The sequence below is a fragment of the Zasmidium cellare genome, assembly GCF_010093935.1.
Source record: "Zasmidium cellare ATCC 36951 unplaced genomic scaffold M409scaffold_4, whole genome shotgun sequence".
Taxonomy (NCBI): Eukaryota; Fungi; Ascomycota; class Dothideomycetes; order Mycosphaerellales; family Mycosphaerellaceae; genus Zasmidium; species Zasmidium cellare.
The window spans coordinates 517,251-536,449 of record NW_022986948.1 but is presented as its reverse complement, the minus strand read 5'-3'; the positions used below and the strand labels follow the sequence as shown (position 1 = coordinate 536,449).

General features: G+C 53.9%; 12 protein-coding genes across 12 annotated transcripts; 8 read left to right on the top strand and 4 right to left on the bottom strand.

Annotated features, from left to right (window-relative positions):
• Nucleotides 1-847: 847 nt before the first annotated feature.
• Nucleotides 848-1,348, top strand: M409DRAFT_18049 (uncharacterized protein; the record flags this gene model as incomplete). The annotated part of the gene is made up of 1 exon (XM_033804334.1): nt 848-1,348. The coding sequence occupies one exon, from the start codon at nt 848-850 to the stop codon at nt 1,346-1,348; it is 501 nt and encodes a 166-aa protein (XP_033672705.1).
• A 533-nt stretch (nt 1,349-1,881) lies between these two features.
• On the top strand, nt 1,882-2,895 carry M409DRAFT_18048 (uncharacterized protein; the record flags this gene model as incomplete). The annotated part of the gene is made up of 1 exon (XM_033804333.1): nt 1,882-2,895. The coding sequence occupies one exon, from the start codon at nt 1,882-1,884 to the stop codon at nt 2,893-2,895; it is 1,014 nt and encodes a 337-aa protein (XP_033672704.1).
• Nucleotides 2,896-3,862: 967 nt separating this feature from the next.
• M409DRAFT_18047 (uncharacterized protein) lies at nt 3,863-4,725 on the top strand (the record flags this gene model as incomplete). Its single annotated transcript, XM_033804332.1, has 2 exons — nt 3,863-3,871; nt 3,988-4,725. 2 exons carry the CDS (start codon nt 3,863-3,865, stop codon nt 4,723-4,725), a joined length of 747 nt encoding a protein of 248 aa, XP_033672703.1.
• A 786-nt stretch (nt 4,726-5,511) lies between these two features.
• Nucleotides 5,512-6,539, bottom strand: M409DRAFT_18046 (uncharacterized protein; the record flags this gene model as incomplete). Its single annotated transcript, XM_033804331.1, has 2 exons — nt 5,512-6,477; nt 6,528-6,539. The coding sequence occupies 2 exons, from the start codon at nt 6,537-6,539 to the stop codon at nt 5,512-5,514; spliced, it is 978 nt and encodes a 325-aa protein (XP_033672702.1).
• Nucleotides 6,540-7,575: 1,036 nt separating this feature from the next.
• M409DRAFT_63379 (uncharacterized protein) lies at nt 7,576-9,834 on the top strand (the record flags this gene model as incomplete). Its single annotated transcript, XM_033815574.1, has 1 exon — nt 7,576-9,834. The coding sequence occupies one exon, from the start codon at nt 7,576-7,578 to the stop codon at nt 9,832-9,834; it is 2,259 nt and encodes a 752-aa protein (XP_033672701.1).
• Nucleotides 9,835-10,122: 288 nt separating this feature from the next.
• Nucleotides 10,123-10,707, top strand: M409DRAFT_63378 (uncharacterized protein; the record flags this gene model as incomplete). The annotated part of the gene is made up of 1 exon (XM_033815573.1): nt 10,123-10,707. The coding sequence occupies one exon, from the start codon at nt 10,123-10,125 to the stop codon at nt 10,705-10,707; it is 585 nt and encodes a 194-aa protein (XP_033672700.1).
• A 96-nt stretch (nt 10,708-10,803) lies between these two features.
• Nucleotides 10,804-11,649, bottom strand: M409DRAFT_18043 (uncharacterized protein; the record flags this gene model as incomplete). Its single annotated transcript, XM_033804330.1, has 1 exon — nt 10,804-11,649. The coding sequence occupies one exon, from the start codon at nt 11,647-11,649 to the stop codon at nt 10,804-10,806; it is 846 nt and encodes a 281-aa protein (XP_033672699.1).
• An 809-nt stretch (nt 11,650-12,458) lies between these two features.
• M409DRAFT_50447 (uncharacterized protein) lies at nt 12,459-13,827 on the top strand (the record flags this gene model as incomplete). The annotated part of the gene is made up of 6 exons (XM_033811539.1): nt 12,459-12,653; nt 12,703-12,872; nt 12,924-13,087; nt 13,141-13,370; nt 13,421-13,511; nt 13,571-13,827. The coding sequence occupies 6 exons, from the start codon at nt 12,459-12,461 to the stop codon at nt 13,825-13,827; spliced, it is 1,107 nt and encodes a 368-aa protein (XP_033672698.1).
• A 656-nt stretch (nt 13,828-14,483) lies between these two features.
• Nucleotides 14,484-15,576, top strand: M409DRAFT_18041 (uncharacterized protein; the record flags this gene model as incomplete). Its single annotated transcript, XM_033804329.1, has 2 exons — nt 14,484-14,604; nt 14,657-15,576. The coding sequence occupies 2 exons, from the start codon at nt 14,484-14,486 to the stop codon at nt 15,574-15,576; spliced, it is 1,041 nt and encodes a 346-aa protein (XP_033672697.1).
• Nucleotides 15,577-15,948: 372 nt separating this feature from the next.
• Nucleotides 15,949-16,413, top strand: M409DRAFT_18040 (uncharacterized protein; the record flags this gene model as incomplete). Its single annotated transcript, XM_033804328.1, has 1 exon — nt 15,949-16,413. One exon carries the CDS (start codon nt 15,949-15,951, stop codon nt 16,411-16,413), a length of 465 nt encoding a protein of 154 aa, XP_033672696.1.
• A 322-nt stretch (nt 16,414-16,735) lies between these two features.
• On the bottom strand, nt 16,736-17,197 carry M409DRAFT_18039 (uncharacterized protein; the record flags this gene model as incomplete). Its single annotated transcript, XM_033804327.1, has 1 exon — nt 16,736-17,197. One exon carries the CDS (start codon nt 17,195-17,197, stop codon nt 16,736-16,738), a length of 462 nt encoding a protein of 153 aa, XP_033672695.1.
• A 276-nt stretch (nt 17,198-17,473) lies between these two features.
• Nucleotides 17,474-18,446, bottom strand: M409DRAFT_63377 (uncharacterized protein; the record flags this gene model as incomplete). Its single annotated transcript, XM_033815572.1, has 2 exons — nt 17,474-18,361; nt 18,414-18,446. The coding sequence occupies 2 exons, from the start codon at nt 18,444-18,446 to the stop codon at nt 17,474-17,476; spliced, it is 921 nt and encodes a 306-aa protein (XP_033672694.1).
• Nucleotides 18,447-19,199: the final 753 nt, after the last annotated feature.

Sequence of the window (19,199 nt, the reverse complement as noted above, 5' to 3'; positions counted from 1 at the left end):
GAGGGTGTGGAAGTAAAGGCAGGACGTTGCGAAAAAGGAAACGCACTGTACCTACCGTCCCTTCCATGCGGCCTGCATTGTCGCGCCGTCCACTGAGAGCGGTCGTCCAGACCCTTGTCCTACCGACGCATTCTGATATCTTTGGAAACCTCGTGCCAGACGGTCGGGGGAGGTTAGCATCGGAATGCAAAACATACCACTGCACGCCCGCCGCCTGCATGACATCGCGTAGTGTGTTTGAGAGGGCAGTCGCCGGCGGACGGCATCCCTCTGATATTCGAATTAATCTGCGACTCACGCTACCTTCAATGGCGAGTCGCAGCACGACGAGGATGAGGAGGAAGGGAGACGGGTGTGCCTGAAGATCCTCTGCGAGAAGAGCTGGGCTCGGGCCATGATCCCAGCCGTGAAACTTTGCCAAGTTCCGACGGCATTCTTCGCTGCAAGGGTTGCCGTCGTAGCGAGCTCGACACGCTGCTCCCGACGAGAATGCACATTGGCCATGTCTCGTGGCCATCATCAATCTCTCACCGGCGACGACATCTTTGAGTGAACCTGCTATATCGCGGAAAATACAGGCCGACAAAGACACCCCGACGCAAGCCGCCAAGAAGAGCCGCGTACTCAGAACACCCGCAACGTTGTACGAGCAGAGTTATAGGGACGGGCACCTGCCGACACGGGGCATAGATTCGAAATAGTTGGCTGGATATGGCATTCGAGGAGGTCAAGAAAGAATGATGTAAAACCAGCATTCACGTACCACGACGGCTAGCACGTGGAGACGGCGTTTCATCAACCCAAGCCCTTGCCTTGTTTCCCGGCCGATGAGAACATTTTGTGGCCCATGGCGTCTGCAGTGGACACACAGGGCGGGAGTGCGCCACAGCACCAAGAGTCGCCGCTCGCGACGAAGAAGCCCGACCGGGCATCTGAGAAGATGCTGAAGGAATTGACCGAGTTGTTCATCACGGATGTGTCTGCATACGACGACGCTGAATTCCTTCAACATGTGAGCCCCGACTTCCAATGGAACATCGTCGGGTCCTTTTTGGGACGCGGTAGAAAAGCACACTTCGAAAAGATGAAAGAGATTCGACAAGCCCACCCCGATTATCACGTCAACATCTTGAACATCTCTGCCGAAGTGCAGATTGGCAAGGCCAAGACGTGGGCTCTGATGAAGATCAGCGGCTTTCCAGAAGGTGTGGAGAGGGAGAGCATTCTGATGTTCTCCTGGCGTCGCGATGTTCAGGGAACATGGGTCTGTTATAGGCACGACGGCATACGTGGAGTTGCACCTATGCCTTTCCTCGTTTCGAAATCTACGCCACTGGATGATGGATGAACTCGGACGAACGTATGGTTGGATTTGAAGACAACACTGCCCAACTCCTAGTCTTTCTAGACGGATGCGGTGGAACAGGTTACTTCCACGGGAGGTTTTCCCAATGACAACCTCATCCGGTCTCGAAAAGCAGTCGACCGTACATTTTGCAGCACTCATGGCATCGTGAACGTATTGCATCGTCGTGCTTCATGTGGACCAACAGCTTCTATCTTTGGGCACAGGAGACGCTTCACGCTTGTCAAAGTTCTGCAATGACACAGCATATCGACCAGAGCACCCAACAACTGCTTACGAGAACGTGGCAGCAAGATCTCTGATGTAAGATACTATGGCTGTCAAGCCGCATACAGAATCATGCATGACCTCGCAGATGGTCTGCATGCCACGGATGGCCACAGGGCAAGCTACGCAAACATTTTCCATTCCAGATAAGCAAACTCAGCTCACTCATTACTTAAACCTGCCTTTGGATCTAGGAGAATTCCAAGACGCGTATGGTCCCTTCGATTCACAGGGCGCATCACAGCAAGATGTCATCCATCATCCCAATGACGAGAACAGTACACCAGCAGCAGAACAGCAGGCTCATGCAACTACCTCAAGAGCTTCGAGACCAGATCTATGACTATACCTTTTCTTCTACCTCTCCCTCCTTTGGAAGGGATTTTCCCGGCCAACTTGTCCATGCATCTGGACCATCTCGCTCCGCACTTGCTCTCTTACGCTCTTGTCATCGAGTCCGAGATGAGGTTGACGGTGACTGGCTCGGTCAGGTTACATTCCAGTTCGGCGACCCAAAAGACATGCTGGACAAGCTGACCGACTTACCTGCCGGCATTCGCAGCCAGATCCGTCACCTGCGTATCTATGGTGCATCGCTGAAGCTCACTATCGAGGACGACGAGTGCTACTTCCGTACCGCACAAGCACTCAAGCTTCTTCCAAATCTGCAGCTGGACGTTCTGACAGTCATCGGCGACAACTTGTCCAACTGCGCCTATGATACCTTGAACATGCTGGTACGCTTTGGAGGCGGTTGGAAAGAGCTGCACTTCTTCAGCTTCGATTCGAAGCTTCTTGGGTATGCGGACAAGATGAGATACTTCGGCGCACATGATGACATGAACAACCGCTACATGCGCCTACCCCAGCCAGCCGACTGGCAAGAAACCATGAACGAGCGTGATGGAGAGGCATCGAAGCCATCTGTCACAGTCTATCGTAGCAAGGACAGCTCCACACTTGGTTCGGTCTTCCAGCCCGACAAACGTGAAGTGATGGTTCAAGCTTTCGGACCGGATCAAGACGCCCAGACGTACGGCCGAGCTGAGGATTCGGACCTCATGCGGCCTGGCGAAGTCGAGAAGGAGATTCTGGTTGTGGTGAAGCGGGGCAAAGGTGTCGACTATGCGGAGAAGGATGTGCCCACATATGTTGGCGTCGACGATATTCGATGGTCTTTCGACATGCGCACGTGGAAGGAGATCAAGGCCTATCAGGAAGAGCTCTTCGATGATTCGGACGATGAAGGAAGTGTTGAATAACCTACTGGACGCGACGAACAGAAGTTCGGGATCCTAAGCCACGAGGGAACGTTCAACTGCGTTTTGTGATGGGGAAAGAGACGGGTTTATGATCTGTGTGAGACACTGTTTTATGATCAAGAATCTTATTCGATCTCTGATGTGGAATAAGCATATGCAAGTCACATTGTATTCTCAGTCTGGCTACCAATCTGATTGGCATGTGGTCTTTCGGCAGAAATAACAATGCTTCACGGCATGTGACCTTATCAGTGAGATCCACCTCCAGGATGCTTTGAACGCATGCATACCGACCTGCATGGTTGAGCCTCAGGGTCAACCTCCCACTCGTGTAACCTGCCAACGGACTTGACACATCACAAGCACTTTGTTGGCAGATCGGGACGGGTTGTCTGTTTCCAGCCAACTTCAAGCCTCTCAACGGCTCCCCTCAAACCATGTGATCGTTCGTAATAGTCTCAGAGGCCTCGGAATGCCTCACCGTCTGCCTGCAATATCCAGAAGGGACGCTCACCGCCGCAGCGTGCACATGGCTTGGCGCAGGTCTCTGGGGTCTGGCTGAGCGGAGAGACTTTCGCTGGGGGAGCGGGATGGCACGTTTGGATCCATTCTAACGGCAGGCTTCCCATCCGTTTCGCTCTGGCCGTGGAACGAGGGTTGACACGTGCAGGTGGTTATTCCTGTTCCTCGATCTCCAGACGTGCCCCACGCCGCTAGTCACTGACCGCTGTGCCCACTCGCGGTCCGAGCGCCCACCTGCCCCACCGCAGTGAAGTCAATGGTGGAAGCTGGCAGCTGCGAGCCGCCTTCAAACAAGACGGCCTTCTTCTTTCTTCCGGCTTCAACTCTTCTTCTTTCCTCACAACAACAACACACCACTCCACCACACTCTCACTCACAAACACCTCTTCCATCTTCCACCACTACCACACACTCAACCACCTCATCCACTCACATCACCGTCACAATGGGCAAGGTAAGCGCTCGTTCCTGTTCCTTCCGAAACCCCTCCAACTTTCCTAACCTTAGAACTTGGATCCCTTTGACCTGGTCACACATGCTTCCTCACTTACAATACTAACACCACAACAGGTCAAGTATATCCTCCTCGACTGCGACAACACCCTCTGCCAGTCTGAGCGTCTCGCCTTCGAAGCTTGTGCCGACCTCACCAACGAAGTCCTCGAGAAGTATGGCATCGATGCCCGCTACACCACCGACTCTCTGCTCGAGGACTTCGTCGGCCACAACTTCCGTAACATGCTCATCGGCCTCCAGAAGAAGCACAACTTCTCCATGGGCCAGGAGGAGGTCGACAAGTACGTCGACATGGAGCTCGGCCGTGTCACGGCCAAGCTGAGCGAGAAGTGCGTCGAGTGCCCTGGTGTCACCGAGCAGCTCGAGTGGGCCAAGGCTCAAGGCTACCCCATGTCCGTCGTCTCTACCTCCGCCAAGCCACGTGTCGTTGCCTCTCTCAAGAAGACCAACCTCATGCGCTTCTTCACCGACGAGCACGTCTACTCGGCTGCCACGTCGCTCAACCCACCATCCAGCAAGCCCGACCCCGCCATCTACCTCCACGCCTGCAAGGAGCTCGGTGTCAAGCCAGAGGAGTGCTTGACCGTCGAGGACAGCAAGTCAGGAGCCACCGCCGGCATGCGCGCAGGCATCCCACTCATTGCCTACGTCGGCATCTACGGCCTCGAGGAGGGCAAGGCCAAGGAGGAGCAGATGGCCAAGACGCTCACCGAGACTTGCAACGCCAAGGTCGTCATGTACGACTGGAAGGAGTTCCCAGAGGCCGTCAAGAAGATTGAGGCTTCTCTGTAAAGCAAGTCACGGTGACGACCTTGCTTTGACGGAGTCACGAGAGTACGAGACATGAGATAATGCACTGAGGCACAGTTGCCAACTTCTTTTTGATGCTGCAGCCGGATTCGGGCAGCGAAGCGAGACTCGAGACACATAGACTTGAGACTAGAAAAAGCGAGCCAGGTGCTCTGTTCTGTTCACCATGTCAACTCCACTTCCCAATGCTCTCTCGAGTATCCCCCGTGTCTCCTGACATCTCATGAGCTGACGTGACGTCTAGGCAGGTCCGACCCACCCACGAACAAGGAACTTGATGTCACTGGGAAAGCACGGTCCAAGTCCACGATGAGAAATTTGGAGATCGTATCGACAGATCGGGTAGAATCGTTCATCGATTCACTGATCCTTGCGTACGCCATGAGAAGTGGAGGGGTGGAGTGTGTGACGCTGTTGTGAGGTGGTAGTGATGTTGGATGAGGTTCAGGGACTTTTCATGTCAACGGGAGGGAAGCGACTGGAAGGTCTGATGATGGCATGGCATGCTCGACGATGATGTGTATGTATGTGATCCGGACTGGACAGCATGTGTTTTGACGTTGACTTGGATGGTGTGATGGATTTCTAGCTCGACGAATTTTTGTCGGAGAACCTCCGGGAGAGAAATCTTGAGCGCTGCAACGCATACGACTCCAAACTCCAACACGACCAAGGGTCTGGTTTCTCCCTACGCGTTGTTCTGAAGAAGGGAAGAAAGCTGCATCCTCGACAGCAACGTAAATTTCGATCTCTTAACAGAGAAGCCTATCAAGTCAAAACCACAATCTTCCCCCCAGCCTCATTCCCCTCCATCACGCGATGCGCCTCCACAATCTCCTCCAGCTTGAACGTCCTCCCGACCTTGACCTCCAACTCCCCAGCTTCAATGCGCTCAACCAGCTCCTGCAGTGGCGTCTCCATGAACTCCTCCGGTCCGCCGCCGTACTTGGTCAGGCAGACCGCATTCGGGATCGCGCCCATGGGTTCGAAGTTCTGCAAAGTCCAGGAGTCGCCCACGATACCCGTCATGCAGACGATGCCGTGGGGTCGGGCGCACTGCAGGGAGTCGAGGAGGGTGGTGGTGCCGATGAGTTCGAGGACTTTGTGGACGCCGCCGTACGTGCGGGTTTGGACGTCGGTGGCGATGGCGCCGTTGTCGAGGAAGACATCGCTGGCGCCGTGCTGTTTCAGGAGGGCGGTGCGGGAGGGGTTTCGCGTGGTGCTGTAGACTTTTATGCCGTGGGTTTTGGCGATGGCGGCGGCGGCGAGGCCGACGCTGGTGGTGCCGCCGCGGATTAGGAGGGTTTCGCCTTTGTGGAGTTGCAGGGCGTTGAAGAGGCTGCCGTAGGCGGTTTGCAGCATTTCGGGCAAGGCTCCTAGGACGTCCCATGGTAGTTTCGTCTTCAGCTTCTGGACTTGGGTGGCTGGGACGCAGGTATATTCTGCGTAGCCACCGTCGAAGACTCGACCCATACCGCCCATGGCTGTGGCTACGATGTCGCCCTGTTCGAACTCGCCGTTGGGGGCGTGTTCGACCAGGCCAGTGGCTTCGATGCCGAGGATGCGCGGGAATTGGACTGGGCTGTGGCCTTGACGGGTGAACATCTCGGATCGATTGAGACCAAATGCCTTTACGTGTATGAGGGCCCAGCCTGGTTTTGGAGTGGGCATGGGTCTTTCTTCGACCTTGAGGACTTCTGGGCCGCCGGCTTCGTAGATGACTACTGCTTTCATCTGGGACTTGTCAGTGATAGGCATGTCAGAGGAAGACATCGAAGGCTTACTGTTGCTGCCATGCTGGAGTATCGATGAAAGTGATTCGCGTAGGTCTTTTGTGCGTGTACTGTGAGGGTGTGACAATTCCTAAGAGTGTTTTGAAGTATGCCTCTGGATCTGGGCGGCATTTGTTCATGGTCGAGTTCTTGGCAAATATATGTACTTATACCCTGACACGAACCCGAACCCGAACAATGGACTTAGCGTCGTCTACCGCAAAGAGCCGAAGGTTGCCTACATCCGGCTTATTAAAAACCCAGGGCCTATAATGAATCTTCCTTATTGACAGGACAGGCAAACGTGAGTATTGTTGGTAAATTGTCTTGAAGAAGGACGTTTATGTGCCTTCGGACACGTCCTGGTGTGCCAGGGTATCGTCTCCCATTTTCGCACATGCGGCAGCAACATGGCCGGCTGATTCAGGGGTGATGTGGATGTCGTCGAAGGGCATCTCTGCAGAGAAGGTCGTGCATCGGGAGGTCCTGCCTGTGTCCCTGCTCAAGTGAAAGTCTGGACCCCACGTCTCCGCGTTGAGAGGTTGATATGCAAGTCTTCCCTCATGGGCCCATGGGGAGATGCTGCAGAAATGCATTGCCCAACGTCAGGCGTCGCGCTTTAGGGGCAAGATTGGCATTGAAGGAGGACTTCAATGACTTGAGGCGGCGTGATTGGGCGGGAAGTGCGATTTGATTGATGGAGTGATGGAAAAGCAAGGAATCGCAGAAGAAACACTCGATGGTCTCGTCTTGGCGTGACATTTGAAGGAGCGGGGCAGAAGGGACAGGCGAAGCTCTCCGACTCGCATCAACTTTTTGTTGGAAGTCGCCTCGTCAACCTCAACCGCTCCACCACTTGCCCACGCCTTGCACCGTACACCCCACGCCGGCCGAGTCTTTGCGCACGGCAGGTCCGTTCGTTCAGACACACCACCGCGATCCATTCTGCCAACCTACGAACTTGCGACACACCACACGCCCGACGCGACTCCATGTCCTCGAATCCGAATCCCCGTTCTTGACCTGAGACAATTGCCGATTCTACCCCCTCGCAGCCACAATGGCGGGCAAGGCGAAGAACACGACCAACAACCTAGTATATGATATCTTCCTCTGGATTTTCACCATCGTCGTCGACCTCTTCTTCCGCGAAATCCATCCCCGAAGCTCATGGCGAATCCCAAAGAAAGGTCCCGTCATTTTCGTGGCCGCGCCGCACGCGAACCAGTTTATTGACCCGTTGATTCTCATGCGCGTCGTTCGGCACGATGCGAAACGGAGGATTGCGTTCTTGATCGCCGAGAAGAGCATGCGAAGGGCGTTTATTGGGGCGGCGGCGGGCTTGGTCGGATCAGTGCCGGTTGGAAGAGCGCTAGATTTGAAGAAGCCTGCGCCTGGTAAGATATACCTGCCAGACCCGGAGGGCGATCCGACCTTGATCAAAGGCACTGGCACCAACTTCAAGACGGACCAGTTCATGGTTGGAGGATTGGTCGTTCTGCCAAGTGTGAACAATGCGGCGGCCAATGCTGAGATTCAAGAGATTATTTCAGAGACTGAACTGAGATTGAAGAAACCTTTCAAAGGTGAAGTTGCCTATAAACAGCTCACTGGCAAGCCACTGGACGAAGAGAATGGACACCTTGCGAACGGAGATGCGGACCAAAAGAGCTTTGAGGGGACGAAATTCCAGGTGGCACCGCACGTCGACCAGGGGCAAGTGTACGAGGCCGTCTTCGATAGAATCAAGAGCGGGGGCTGCATTGGCATCTTCCCTGAAGGAGGTAGTCATGACCGGACAGAACTTCTCCCTCTCAAGGCTGGACTTGCAATCATGGCTCTTGGAGCATTGGCAGAGGATCCTAGCTGCGGCGTGACAATCGTGCCCGTCGGCATGAACTACTTCCATGCACACAAGTTCCGCTCAAGGGCAGTCATCGAATTCGGCCCACCTATCGAGATTGAGCACGAATTGGTGGAGCAGTATACAAAGGGTTCTAAGAGGGATGCTGTCGGCAGTGTCCTGCAACGAGTTCACGAAGCCCTCGGCCAGGTCACTGTCCAAGCACCCGACTACGACACGCTCATGCTGATCCAAGCCGTGCGTCGACTATACAACCCCAAAGGCAAAAAGCTTCCGCTTCCATTCATCATCGAGCTCAACCGACGACTTCTCAAAGGCTACACAACATACAAGGACGACCCACGAATCATTCAACTCCGTAATGAGGTCTTGGATTATAACAGGCAACTCTTCAGACTGAACATTCGAGACCACCAAGTCTCGTACGCGAAATTTGCGTGGTACAGAGTCATCTTCACTCTGGTTTACAGGACGTTGAAGTTGCTGGTACTCTTGATGGCCTCGCTTCCCGGCGTCATCTTATTCTCGCCGGTCTTCATAGCAGGTAAGCTCATCTCGAGACAGAAGGCGAAGGAGGCCCTGGCAGCGTCTACAGTCAAGGTTAAGGCCCGAGACGTCGTCGCTACCTGGAAAATCCTCGTCTCATTGGCACTGGCTCCGGCTCTCGACATCTTCTACACCATATTTCTGCTGTCCTGGACTTGGTCGAATAGGATCCGAGGATTGGTGCCAGAATGGATTCCGCTTTGGTTCACAGCCATCTTTGGGTTGATCTTCTTTCCGGCACTGTGCTTCGGTGCTCTGAGATTTGGCGAGATTGGCATGGACATCTTCAAGAGCTTGCGTCCACTTGTGCTATCTCTCAACCCCACGCAAGGCAATACCTTGGTGAAGTTGCGTAAGAAGCGCGAGTGGCTATCAACCAGGATCAACGAGATTATCAACGAGCTCGGTCCAGAACTCTTCCCCGACTTCGACCAACAACGCATCATCAATGACCCGGAACATCCTCTTCACTCGCCCGAACGCTCGAGACCTGGCACGCCAACTCATCGTCGCGATGGAAGCGAGATCGACTCGCTCACTTTCACACCTGCCACCCCTCCAGCTCACTCTGCGCCTTCTGCGGCAAGTCACTCGTATCTCAGTACCAACTTGCCACGCAACGAGAGTTTCAAGAACATTGGCTCGATTGGTCTCTTTGCTTCGCGACCGGGTACACCGAACCGTAGCAGAAGCCGTTCCAACAGCCACGACTTCAAGGCCCCCAGCTTTGGCTTCACCGCAATCGATTCGAGCTCACCGGTCGATCAGAAAGCCAAGCTGAACGAAGTCAGCAAGAACTTGCACGAGGCTATGCGGGAGAGGGGAAGGCGGAGGAAGAGTGACGATGCTGAGTGGGAATTTGGCGCGGATGAGGATGAAGACGAGCAGGAAGACAAGAAGGTTGTCTGAAGTGGTAATTGGTCTGCTTGGTGCTTTGCATTTGAGCGTTCAGTTTGTGAAATTCCCACGGCAGGGGTGGTCTGATGCTCTGTCTTTTTCAACTTATGTAGTTACCAACAACTACACCTTGCAAGATCACATTCTCTGCAACCAGGTCACTCTGCACGATCAGTTTCTTAAGCCACTTAACAGTCACGTGTTTTCGCGTCAGCTCGCTCCTCGCACCAACCACTCAATCCCAGTATCTCTTCCACCTCCAACACATCACCAAACAATGCACCCTCACCACAACCCACCATGACCACCCGCCCAGCAGCACCGTCATCCAGGCCCTCCGAATCTATCCCCCGCCCACCCCTCAAAATCCACTCTCTCGCCATCGTCGCCGACCGCGCTCAAATCACCGGCACCCACCCCATCACCATCGGCGAAAACACCATAATCCACCCACACGCACGCCTTCGCGCCGAGACCGCGCCTATAACCATCGGCAAAAACTGCAGCGTCAGCGAGAAAGCCTTGGTCTCCGCTTCTGAGGGACCAGAAGAATGTGTTATCGGTGACGGCGTAGATGTGCAGGGAGACGCGGTTGTGGAGAACGCGAAGGTGGGCGATTGGACGGTCATCGAGGTTGGAGCGAAGGTGGGACGGTTGAGTGAAGTGGGGAAGTACTGTAAGATTACGCCGCTGAGTGTGGTTTTGCCTGGGGAGGGGGTGGAGGATTTTACGGTGGTGTTTGGGGATGGAGGTGGGAGGAGGGTTGACGTGAGTTTGAAGGGGAGTGAGGAGATGAGGGCGGCGAGGGAGCGGGGGCAGGCGATGATGTTGGAGGTGCTGGGCAAGTTGATTCTGGATGGGGGTGCGAAGTGGAGAGGGACTTGAGATGGGGAAAGAGTGGTGATGATGATCCAAGATTATGAGTTATGAGGGTTGCTTTTAAGGTATGCCCAAGACTTCCAACGATTGGCGATTGCCTGATCAGCCCCATGGCTCAGGACGATGGTACAACTCCATCCCCCAATCGAAGCCATACCGATTCCAATACTCTGGAATTCCCGCCCCTTCAACCTCTGCTGGGTTCCAATTCAGGACCTTGTCACCAGTGCTCAACCGGACCTTATCAACGAAACCGCGCCAGACGCCAGTATTCACAATCTGACCAACAATACTTCCCAGCGAATACAGCGTCGTCTCAGCGTTCTGGTTCCGAAGTCGATAGTGCGAGTTCCCTTCTTCCCGCGCCGGTATCCCTCGCTCCTCCACCACGACTCGAAGTTCCTTGATATGCATCGTCTGCGGCAATGGTCTCTCCATGTCGAACATTGGGCCGCAGTGGATGAGGTGGTTCAGCGTCTGATACAACCCGCTAGTGATGCCGTGTGGCCCGCCATCTCCCCAAGTGTTCAAGCCGCAGGAGGCGTTATAGTACGCCTCAAGATACCTCGCCTGGCCGGGAGCACAAGGCAACTGCCTCCACGTCGCCGCACCCAGCGCCATCCCACCGCGTGTCGCCTCAAGGTCCAGGACATATGTTGTATTCTGCTCGCCGGCCAAGAATGAGGGCTCCTTCATCACGGCGCGGAGCTCGACGGCTAGAGCTTTGCAGGTGCGAATCAGACTGAGCCAAGGAATGATGAGTTTCTCGTCCTTGATGAGGTCCGGGACGCTTTTGAAGCCGTACTGCGAGGAGTGCGTGTGGCGCCATTCGTTGAGGATTGTGTGCCGGAGATCTGTTGTGCAGACGTACGAATAGATCTCGAGGCGCAGCTCTGCTGGCAGGCCGAGGAGGGAGGCTCGCTTGATTTCTCTTTGTGGAGTCGACATTCTTCTGATCTAGATAGTGGACGTCGTTCGAATTGTGTGTGTCGGTATTGATCAAAATGCTCGACGGCGTCTCGGCATTCTTAAAGTACTTCGTTACCTGGCAGGCACCTCGAAACTTTATGACGCAGATGCCTACGCGCGGGGTCTAGAAGTGACCTGCAGGTGGTACCGAATCGCCAGCAACGAAGATAAGTGTCTCCCTGTTTCATCAACTTCAAGGAACACGCTCGGCCTTTGACTCACTGGAGCAGACCGGTGGAACTATCTCCACGCATGGCACCGGACTCACTTGCCCGCAGGACGACTTCGGAAGCAACATGGAGCTCGAACGTCGACCATTGCGATCGATACCGATACACGAGGGTACTGTCTACCACTCATGATGCCAGCGACGTAACGGTGGTGCAAGAAAAGTTTGCATGCTGGTGATAACTTTCTAGCCATGCGGTCGTCGAACAAACCCGAGACCCGTTCAACGACTTAGCCTCGTGGCTACGTCTTGATGACCCGAATCAACTGGTGGACTGGAGGGACCACAGACCGAGTGACGAAGTGGGCAGCCGTGTGCTACGGGCGTTGAACATGACTCCATGTGTTGGCGCTCACGATGTTGTGCCTCGCCAGGTGTCCGCGAACGCATGCTTCATGGCCACGCTTGAGGAAGGGCAGTTGACCCAGGAAACACGTCAATGGTGTCTTTATGAAGAGCGTTCTTTGTGTATATGGTTGAGAATGCAACTCGCCGAGCAAGATTTCGAGACCTCAAGACTCAACACGTACAACAGACTCTCAGACTGGCAAAACTCGCCATGCGGCTTTCCAACCTCTTTTATCTCATGGTTGCCTCGACCTCGGTGCATCTTGGTCGTGCTCACGGTCAGAACACTTCGACGGACGCTTCTCAATTGACGTACGAAGCCCCACGGAATGGTCACCTTTCCAAGCGAGTTTTCTCCATACCAAACGAGAACACGCTTGAAGCATACACCCAGTGGATGGCAAATGTAGGTCACGTTGATTTGGGTGGGATCTTCTGAAGCCTGAATACGATAGGAAGCAACCAAGCCAACCACACACCGTCTACGTGATGCAAACGAGCCCGAATTTGCAGACCATCCTGTCGACATTGGATCCACATCTGAGGTTCACGTCTTCGGTAGAGAAGTTATATCTGCGTCCGTGACTGACCTCAATGGCTGCACTTCTGTCATTGTCGTGTCCAAGTGAGTTTTTCCGTACGATCATGCGAATCCCGACTGATGATATGCTATCAGGCGCGGACTGTACATCAGCCACTTGTTCGAAGTTCCAAGCTTCAAGGCAAAGACGGAGGGAGGGCGCGTCATCGTGCCGGAGTCATTTGACAAGGACGTCAAACACGACCTCATCAAAGGAGGCACGGCCAAGGATCCTAATACTGGAAAGGCACTCATGAGAGGTATATTCTGACATATCCGAGCATTCGCACTCACTGACCTTACTTTATCACAGGCCTAGCAGCGCTCAAGTCAACTGGCTTACCGTTCCATGAGAAGACTGCTGATGGCGGCGAAAATCTCATTGCGTTCTTCATTGTGACGCCGCGTCACATTTCGAGGACAACCCCGAATCACAGACCACCGCGCCCGATGGAGCACCCCGACGATCTGCAGTATAGTGACAAAGTGCAATGGATACACAAGGCCCTCGCAGACTTGTTCCCCCAAAGTAGACGCCGCGAGGTACGTAGCCATCCATTCCTGCACATGAAATCATGGACTGATTTCGACAGGTTATCCAGTACGAGAAAAGGCTTCCTCCAGAGCTGAACAACCCGAATGATCAAAATCGAGCTGCGTGTGGCAAGATCTTGTTCCAATACGGTACGTATAAACCCGTCCTCATGACTGCAGACACGGACACTGACATGTCTCCCCAACAGACCCCTACGCCAAGGACGTCACAGTCCCCGACAGGAGAGATGAAAGCGGCAGGCCATGCAAAGTCCAAGCCGCTGGCTTTCGATTGTGGTTCATGGAGCGACCCAGACCGGCAGACGTGATGTGGGCCGCTGAGCTCGATCAGCGGACGTTTGGGAAGCAGACCAAATTTCCGCGACGATGGCTGTGGGAGCGGGGACAGAAGAACGATGTGTGTGATATGAAGGGGAAGACTCTTGAGGAATCGGGTTTCAACTAGGCAGGCGAGAAGGATTGTCGAGAGATCGAGATGGTGAATGGTTTCTGCGAGACTGCGATTGGTACAGTGTGATTTTGCCAGGCGACGTGAAAACACCACGCTGCTAGATCTGAGCGGCTGAAGTAATACTAGAGCAGCTCCCAAGACATAGCAGCCCTAACAACAAAACACTCCCAGGAAGCTTTCACGCCTCTACGGCCGTGCCAGGCGCGCATAGGCTGACAACCCCCTCCAAGACCAATAACAACCATCCACCAAGACCTCCTCCCTCGAGCCCTCTAACCCTTCCAGAACCAATGTAACACGTCCCTTACGAAAGCGAAACTGCGAGGTGCGTCATTTATTCGGTGGAATAAACATCCCGCCTCTTGGCTGAGGTCTTGGCTGGAGGGCTTTCTTTGTAGCATGGCTATTTTGCTTTGTCAAGATGGAGGTCAATCCGGGCTGGTGGCTTCGCGTGGTACTTCGCGTTGCGGGATGGGGTTCGTAGGGGCTTACCAAGAGGGGATTGGGGTTTGTCTTGGGAGAGGTTGGCGAGGGAGGTATATAGAGAGGGCGGCGCGATGGCTCGAGAAGAAGAGAATATAGCAGCACACAACAGTCTTGTCCTGGATTCGACGAAGAGTTCTTAGAATAGCACAGCCCTGCTGAACATCATGCCTCAACAACAGAAAGCCGTTTTCGTGAGGGAGATCAAAAAGCCCGTCGAGCTCGGAGCGAGGGATGTTCCCACACCCAAAGATGGCCAGGTCCTGGTCAAAGTCACGGCGACGATGTGTATGTCCTCCTCCCATTCTTTGACATGATAGAAGACTGATTATTGTGCCAGTACTCCCCCACGACGCCTACGGCCGCGACATGGGCCTCTTCATGGACGACAAACTCCCCTACATCCCCGGAGCGAACGTCGCTGGGATCGTCGAACAGGTCCAAGGATCTTCGGTCTTCGAGAAAGGCAACCACGTCTTCGGCATGAGTGATTTCATGGCGCCTCTTCCGGATCAACAGGGACTTCAAGAATACGCTGTCCTGAACGTGGATGATATTGCCAGGGTTCCTGAGGGCTTCAGTGATGACCAGGCGGTCTCGCTTCCGGTCAATATCATCACTTCCTTCTTGGCGTTGTTCGATGCGAAGTATGGCCTTGGGTTTCCGGCGCCGTGGGATTCTGTTGCAGGACAGAGTGTCAAGGATCAGACTCTCGTCATTGTTGGAGGCGGCTCGTCCACCGGCAAGCTGGCGATTCAGCTAGCCAAGATTGCTGGTTTCGGGAAGATCACGACGGTCGCAGGATCGAAGAACAAAGACGAGCTCGAGAAGATGGGTGCAACTCATGTCGTCGACCGCCACGGCACCGTCGAAGAGGTCACCAGTCGCGTACACGCCATCACCGGTCCAGACGTAACCCTCATCTTGGACACCGTCAACCAATCCTTCGAACTGTCCACAACCCTCCTCTCCAAAGACAAAGAAAGCAAGCTAGTCACCTTCTTACCAAACCACCAGCCCGAAGCCCTAGCGGAGCAGCGTCCAAATTGCAAGAGCGTGTTCGTCGAGGGCGGCAACGAGAACCTAGCGCCGCACAGGGAGGCCTTTTGGAAGCATGTCCCTGAGTGGTTGAAGGCTGGCAAGATCCTGCCGACGTCTTACTGGACTTTGGAGGGCTTGGAGAATGTTGACAAGATCAATGCTGTGCTGGATGGGTATATGGCGGGTGCTGGAGGGGCGCAGTTGATTGTGCATCCTTGAGTTAGGGTATACAGTGTCTTGCTTTGGATGTCGAATCGATGGCATACCTCTAGCCCTTCAATATTTGTTTTGATGCAGCCGCTGGTAAAATAGCGTCTTACTCATTGTCGTGACGTTTGAAGTGTTGTAGTCGTCACGCCAAGAAGTCGTCGTTTGCTCGCCGGGGGCATTTCGGTCTCGCCACGTCCACGACGAACATTCGAAGCCATGACGCGGCATATTGCAAGTCGATTGCAAGTATGTCGACCGCGCCACAACACGAGCTTTGTATAAGTCTTCAGACCCTTTGCTTGTCCACAAGTCACCCCTCTCACAGCGATTCCGACTTCTCAATACGACAAACACAAACCACCATTCTTGAAATCGTCCAGAATGGGTCTTCTCGAGAAGATCGAGCAAAAGGTCGAGGAAAAGCTATTGCATAAGAAGCAACACAACAACCAGCAAATGCCACCACAGCAACAATATCAGCCGCAACAACAACAGCAATATTCGCAACCCTCTTTCCAACACCCACAACACCATAGTGGAGGCCCGGGCTTTGGACAGCAACCTCATCACAGCCATCAAAACACTGCATTCGGTCAAGGCGAGTATCATCATGGCGGAGGGTTCGGTGGACCAGGAGGTTTTGGAAACAATGGCGGACCAGGAGATATGCACCACGGAGGACATCATGGCCATCATGGAGGTTACCAAGGCCCTGGAGGTATGGGACCTGGGGGTGAATTTGGAGGTCCACCAACCGGTTTCCAGGATGGGCCTCATCATGGTGGTGGCGGGATGGGAGGCGGACCAGGCGGACCGAATGGAGGAGGGCCAGGACGACCGTGGTAGGCGATTGAAGGCTGATGTTTGCGGCGGGCGCATCTGAAATGGTCGTCGGTTCCTTGTATACCACTTTTGCGAGAGCAATGAGCAATGTGAGATCGAATGATTCGAGTCTGAAGGGTGTCTTTGTCTTTGCATGTCTGGCCAGCGGTGCAGGGATCCAGAGATTCAGCAAGTTGGATTCGTATTCCTAGGTTTCGACCATCATCCCAGCCGCAGCGATTCTGTGTCTCCAGTAACAAAGGTCTCAATTATACCGAGTGTAGCGAGGGGCTCGTAGCACTCGATGATTGTCCGTAAGCTTCAGTTGAACCAGAACCGTATACATTCACTCAAGAACGCCACCCTCCCCAGGCAGACTCGTCGTTGCCTTAAGCCACCAGCGACCCTCACATTTCTGAAACTCAAAAACCATTACCACATTTCTAGACATCCCAATCGGCACTCCATGCCCTCCAGCCACGAGGACATTGGCATAAACGTGTCCGGTGATAAGTCGAGAATTGAGCGTCGTAGTCATGCTCTCGATCTCGAGGCGATGGTCCGGAAACTGCTCGCGGTAAACGACATAGTCGTCCTCCAGAGCCTTCTTCGACGTCGCGGCGAAACCCATGCCGCTGGATGTGAAGTCATCGGCGACGAAGGACCAGAGATGGGATGTGGATAGAGTGCGTGTGTTTAGGCCGTCGATGCTGGCTGTGACGAGTGATTCGAGGTATTCGGTTAATGAGGATAGATCGGAAGGAGGCTTGTCTGTTGGAGACACTTGCACTATCGTTGCTTTCGACATGATCTTGTCGTTGCAAATGCTCAGGAGAAGTAGAAGTTGACGTAGGATGGAAGTTCACTTCTCTTCGCTTAGTCAACCAATCACATGCAAGGTCTGTGTCCTCCAAGCTAACACTTATATGTTTTTCGAAAATACCTCCTATTTGCTCCTCTCAATCTCTGATGCTCCAGCCCATTGGTTGTCAATATCAATTGAACTACACTCAACATTCGAAGCAATACGGACGAGTCGATAGCCAAGACGACCTGCTCATTACCTTGATGAAAGCCACATGATCTAGGCCGTAAGACCCGACTGCGTTTCCACCGTCGCCTGCATATACTTCGGCCACCCCAACAATCCAATCCTCAAATCCCCATCCTTCAAAATCTCCTCCTTTCGCTCAATCAACTCATCGACATCCCACTGAGCCCACACGAACTTCCCACCCAGCCACGCAGCCGCTGGACTACTCAACCACACCGCGAAAGCTGCCGGGAGCGTAGGACTATCCAAATGTGTACCCGTCCCTTTGACTATCTCTCGGCTCATATCTGTCTCAACGACACCTGGGTGGAATGATACAACATGGAGATCCGGATTTTCAGCCTGCGCAATTGCCAGCATGGTGGCGAGACCAGATTTCGACGCCGCGTACGCGCTGTAAGTGGCGAGGACCATGAGGTGAGCGACAGAGGTGTTCACTGAAATGAATGCGGGTTTGTGTGTCCCGTCCCCTTTACTGCGATATGGCAGCCAGGCTCGGAAGAGGACCGCGGTGCCATAGATGTTGATCTCGAAGCCCTTCCACCAATTCTCCAGATCGACCTCGGCAAGTGGTGCGGCCTTGGGCATGTAGCCTGCATTGGCAACAACGATATCGACCGGGCCAACCTGCTGAACTGTCGAGTCGAAGGCCTTGTCCAGAGCGACAGCATCCGTGACGTCCGCAGGGAAGGTCAAGACCTTGGCGTTGCTGTGCTTTGCCTTGAGCGACTCCGCTGCTTCCTTGAGGATGTTTTCTCTTCGACCTAGGAGAACAACGGCTTTGGCATGAGCTCTGAGGAAGGCTTCTGCGATGGTCAAGCCGATGCCTGCTCCGCCGCCTGTGATGAGGGCGACTCGCCCTTCGACTGAGTTTGCTGGGTTGTCGGGGCTGATGGCTGGGTATTCTGATCGATGGACCTGTTGTGGACATGTCAATGACCATATGAGGATTGGTGTAGAGCCAATGTACCTTGCTGGTGTAGGACGGATATCCGAAAGCCATGGCCGCGAAACGGATACGATTTCTTTCAAATCGCTTTTGCTTGTCCGATACTTGTAGGACGCCATCACTGGAGTGCAAAAACGGTCTTTAAATATCTGATTTCCATTGTAGGACTGTCGTTGTATTTCAAAGCATTCTCGACGTCCTTAATCGGCAAGCTCGACCGTATGGTTTGAGGCTTCGGACCTGTACGAAGAATGGATCTTGTGGGTCATCCTCAATCGCATTTGGAGCTTCCAGGGGTCAATCAGACAAAATTCCACGTTCTGCTTTGATGCGAATGGAACGGGCGACTCTTCGTGGCATTTTCTGCGGTAGGGTTTAATGATAAATCAGACGAGCAATGTTGATTCATGTGAAGACCTTCTTGCCGTTCCTGCGCTCCCAAGTGGTTATAGTACGACCAGATCCTGGCCGCGTAGCCAAGAATGACCAATCCCGTAGTCATTGCCACCCCGAAGAAATGACACCGACGTTTCCAGTTCCATATCGCCAAGTAGACGAGTAGCAGGACAGAGAAACAGACCAAGCGAGCGATGTTCGCAGCGAGATTGATCCGGTAGATGTATAAGGTTGTGTAGACACTGCAGGTGCTAGCGGTGCAGTTGGTGAGCGTCGCTGGGTCGGCATAGCCCAGCGGCATGATGATGGTTTCAATGCCACTTCATCGAGCAGGCTGGCATGTTCTCTTGAGTTGGGGCTTGTCGCCAAAGACTCCATCAATACAGCTCTACGGTGACCACTACTGTCGAA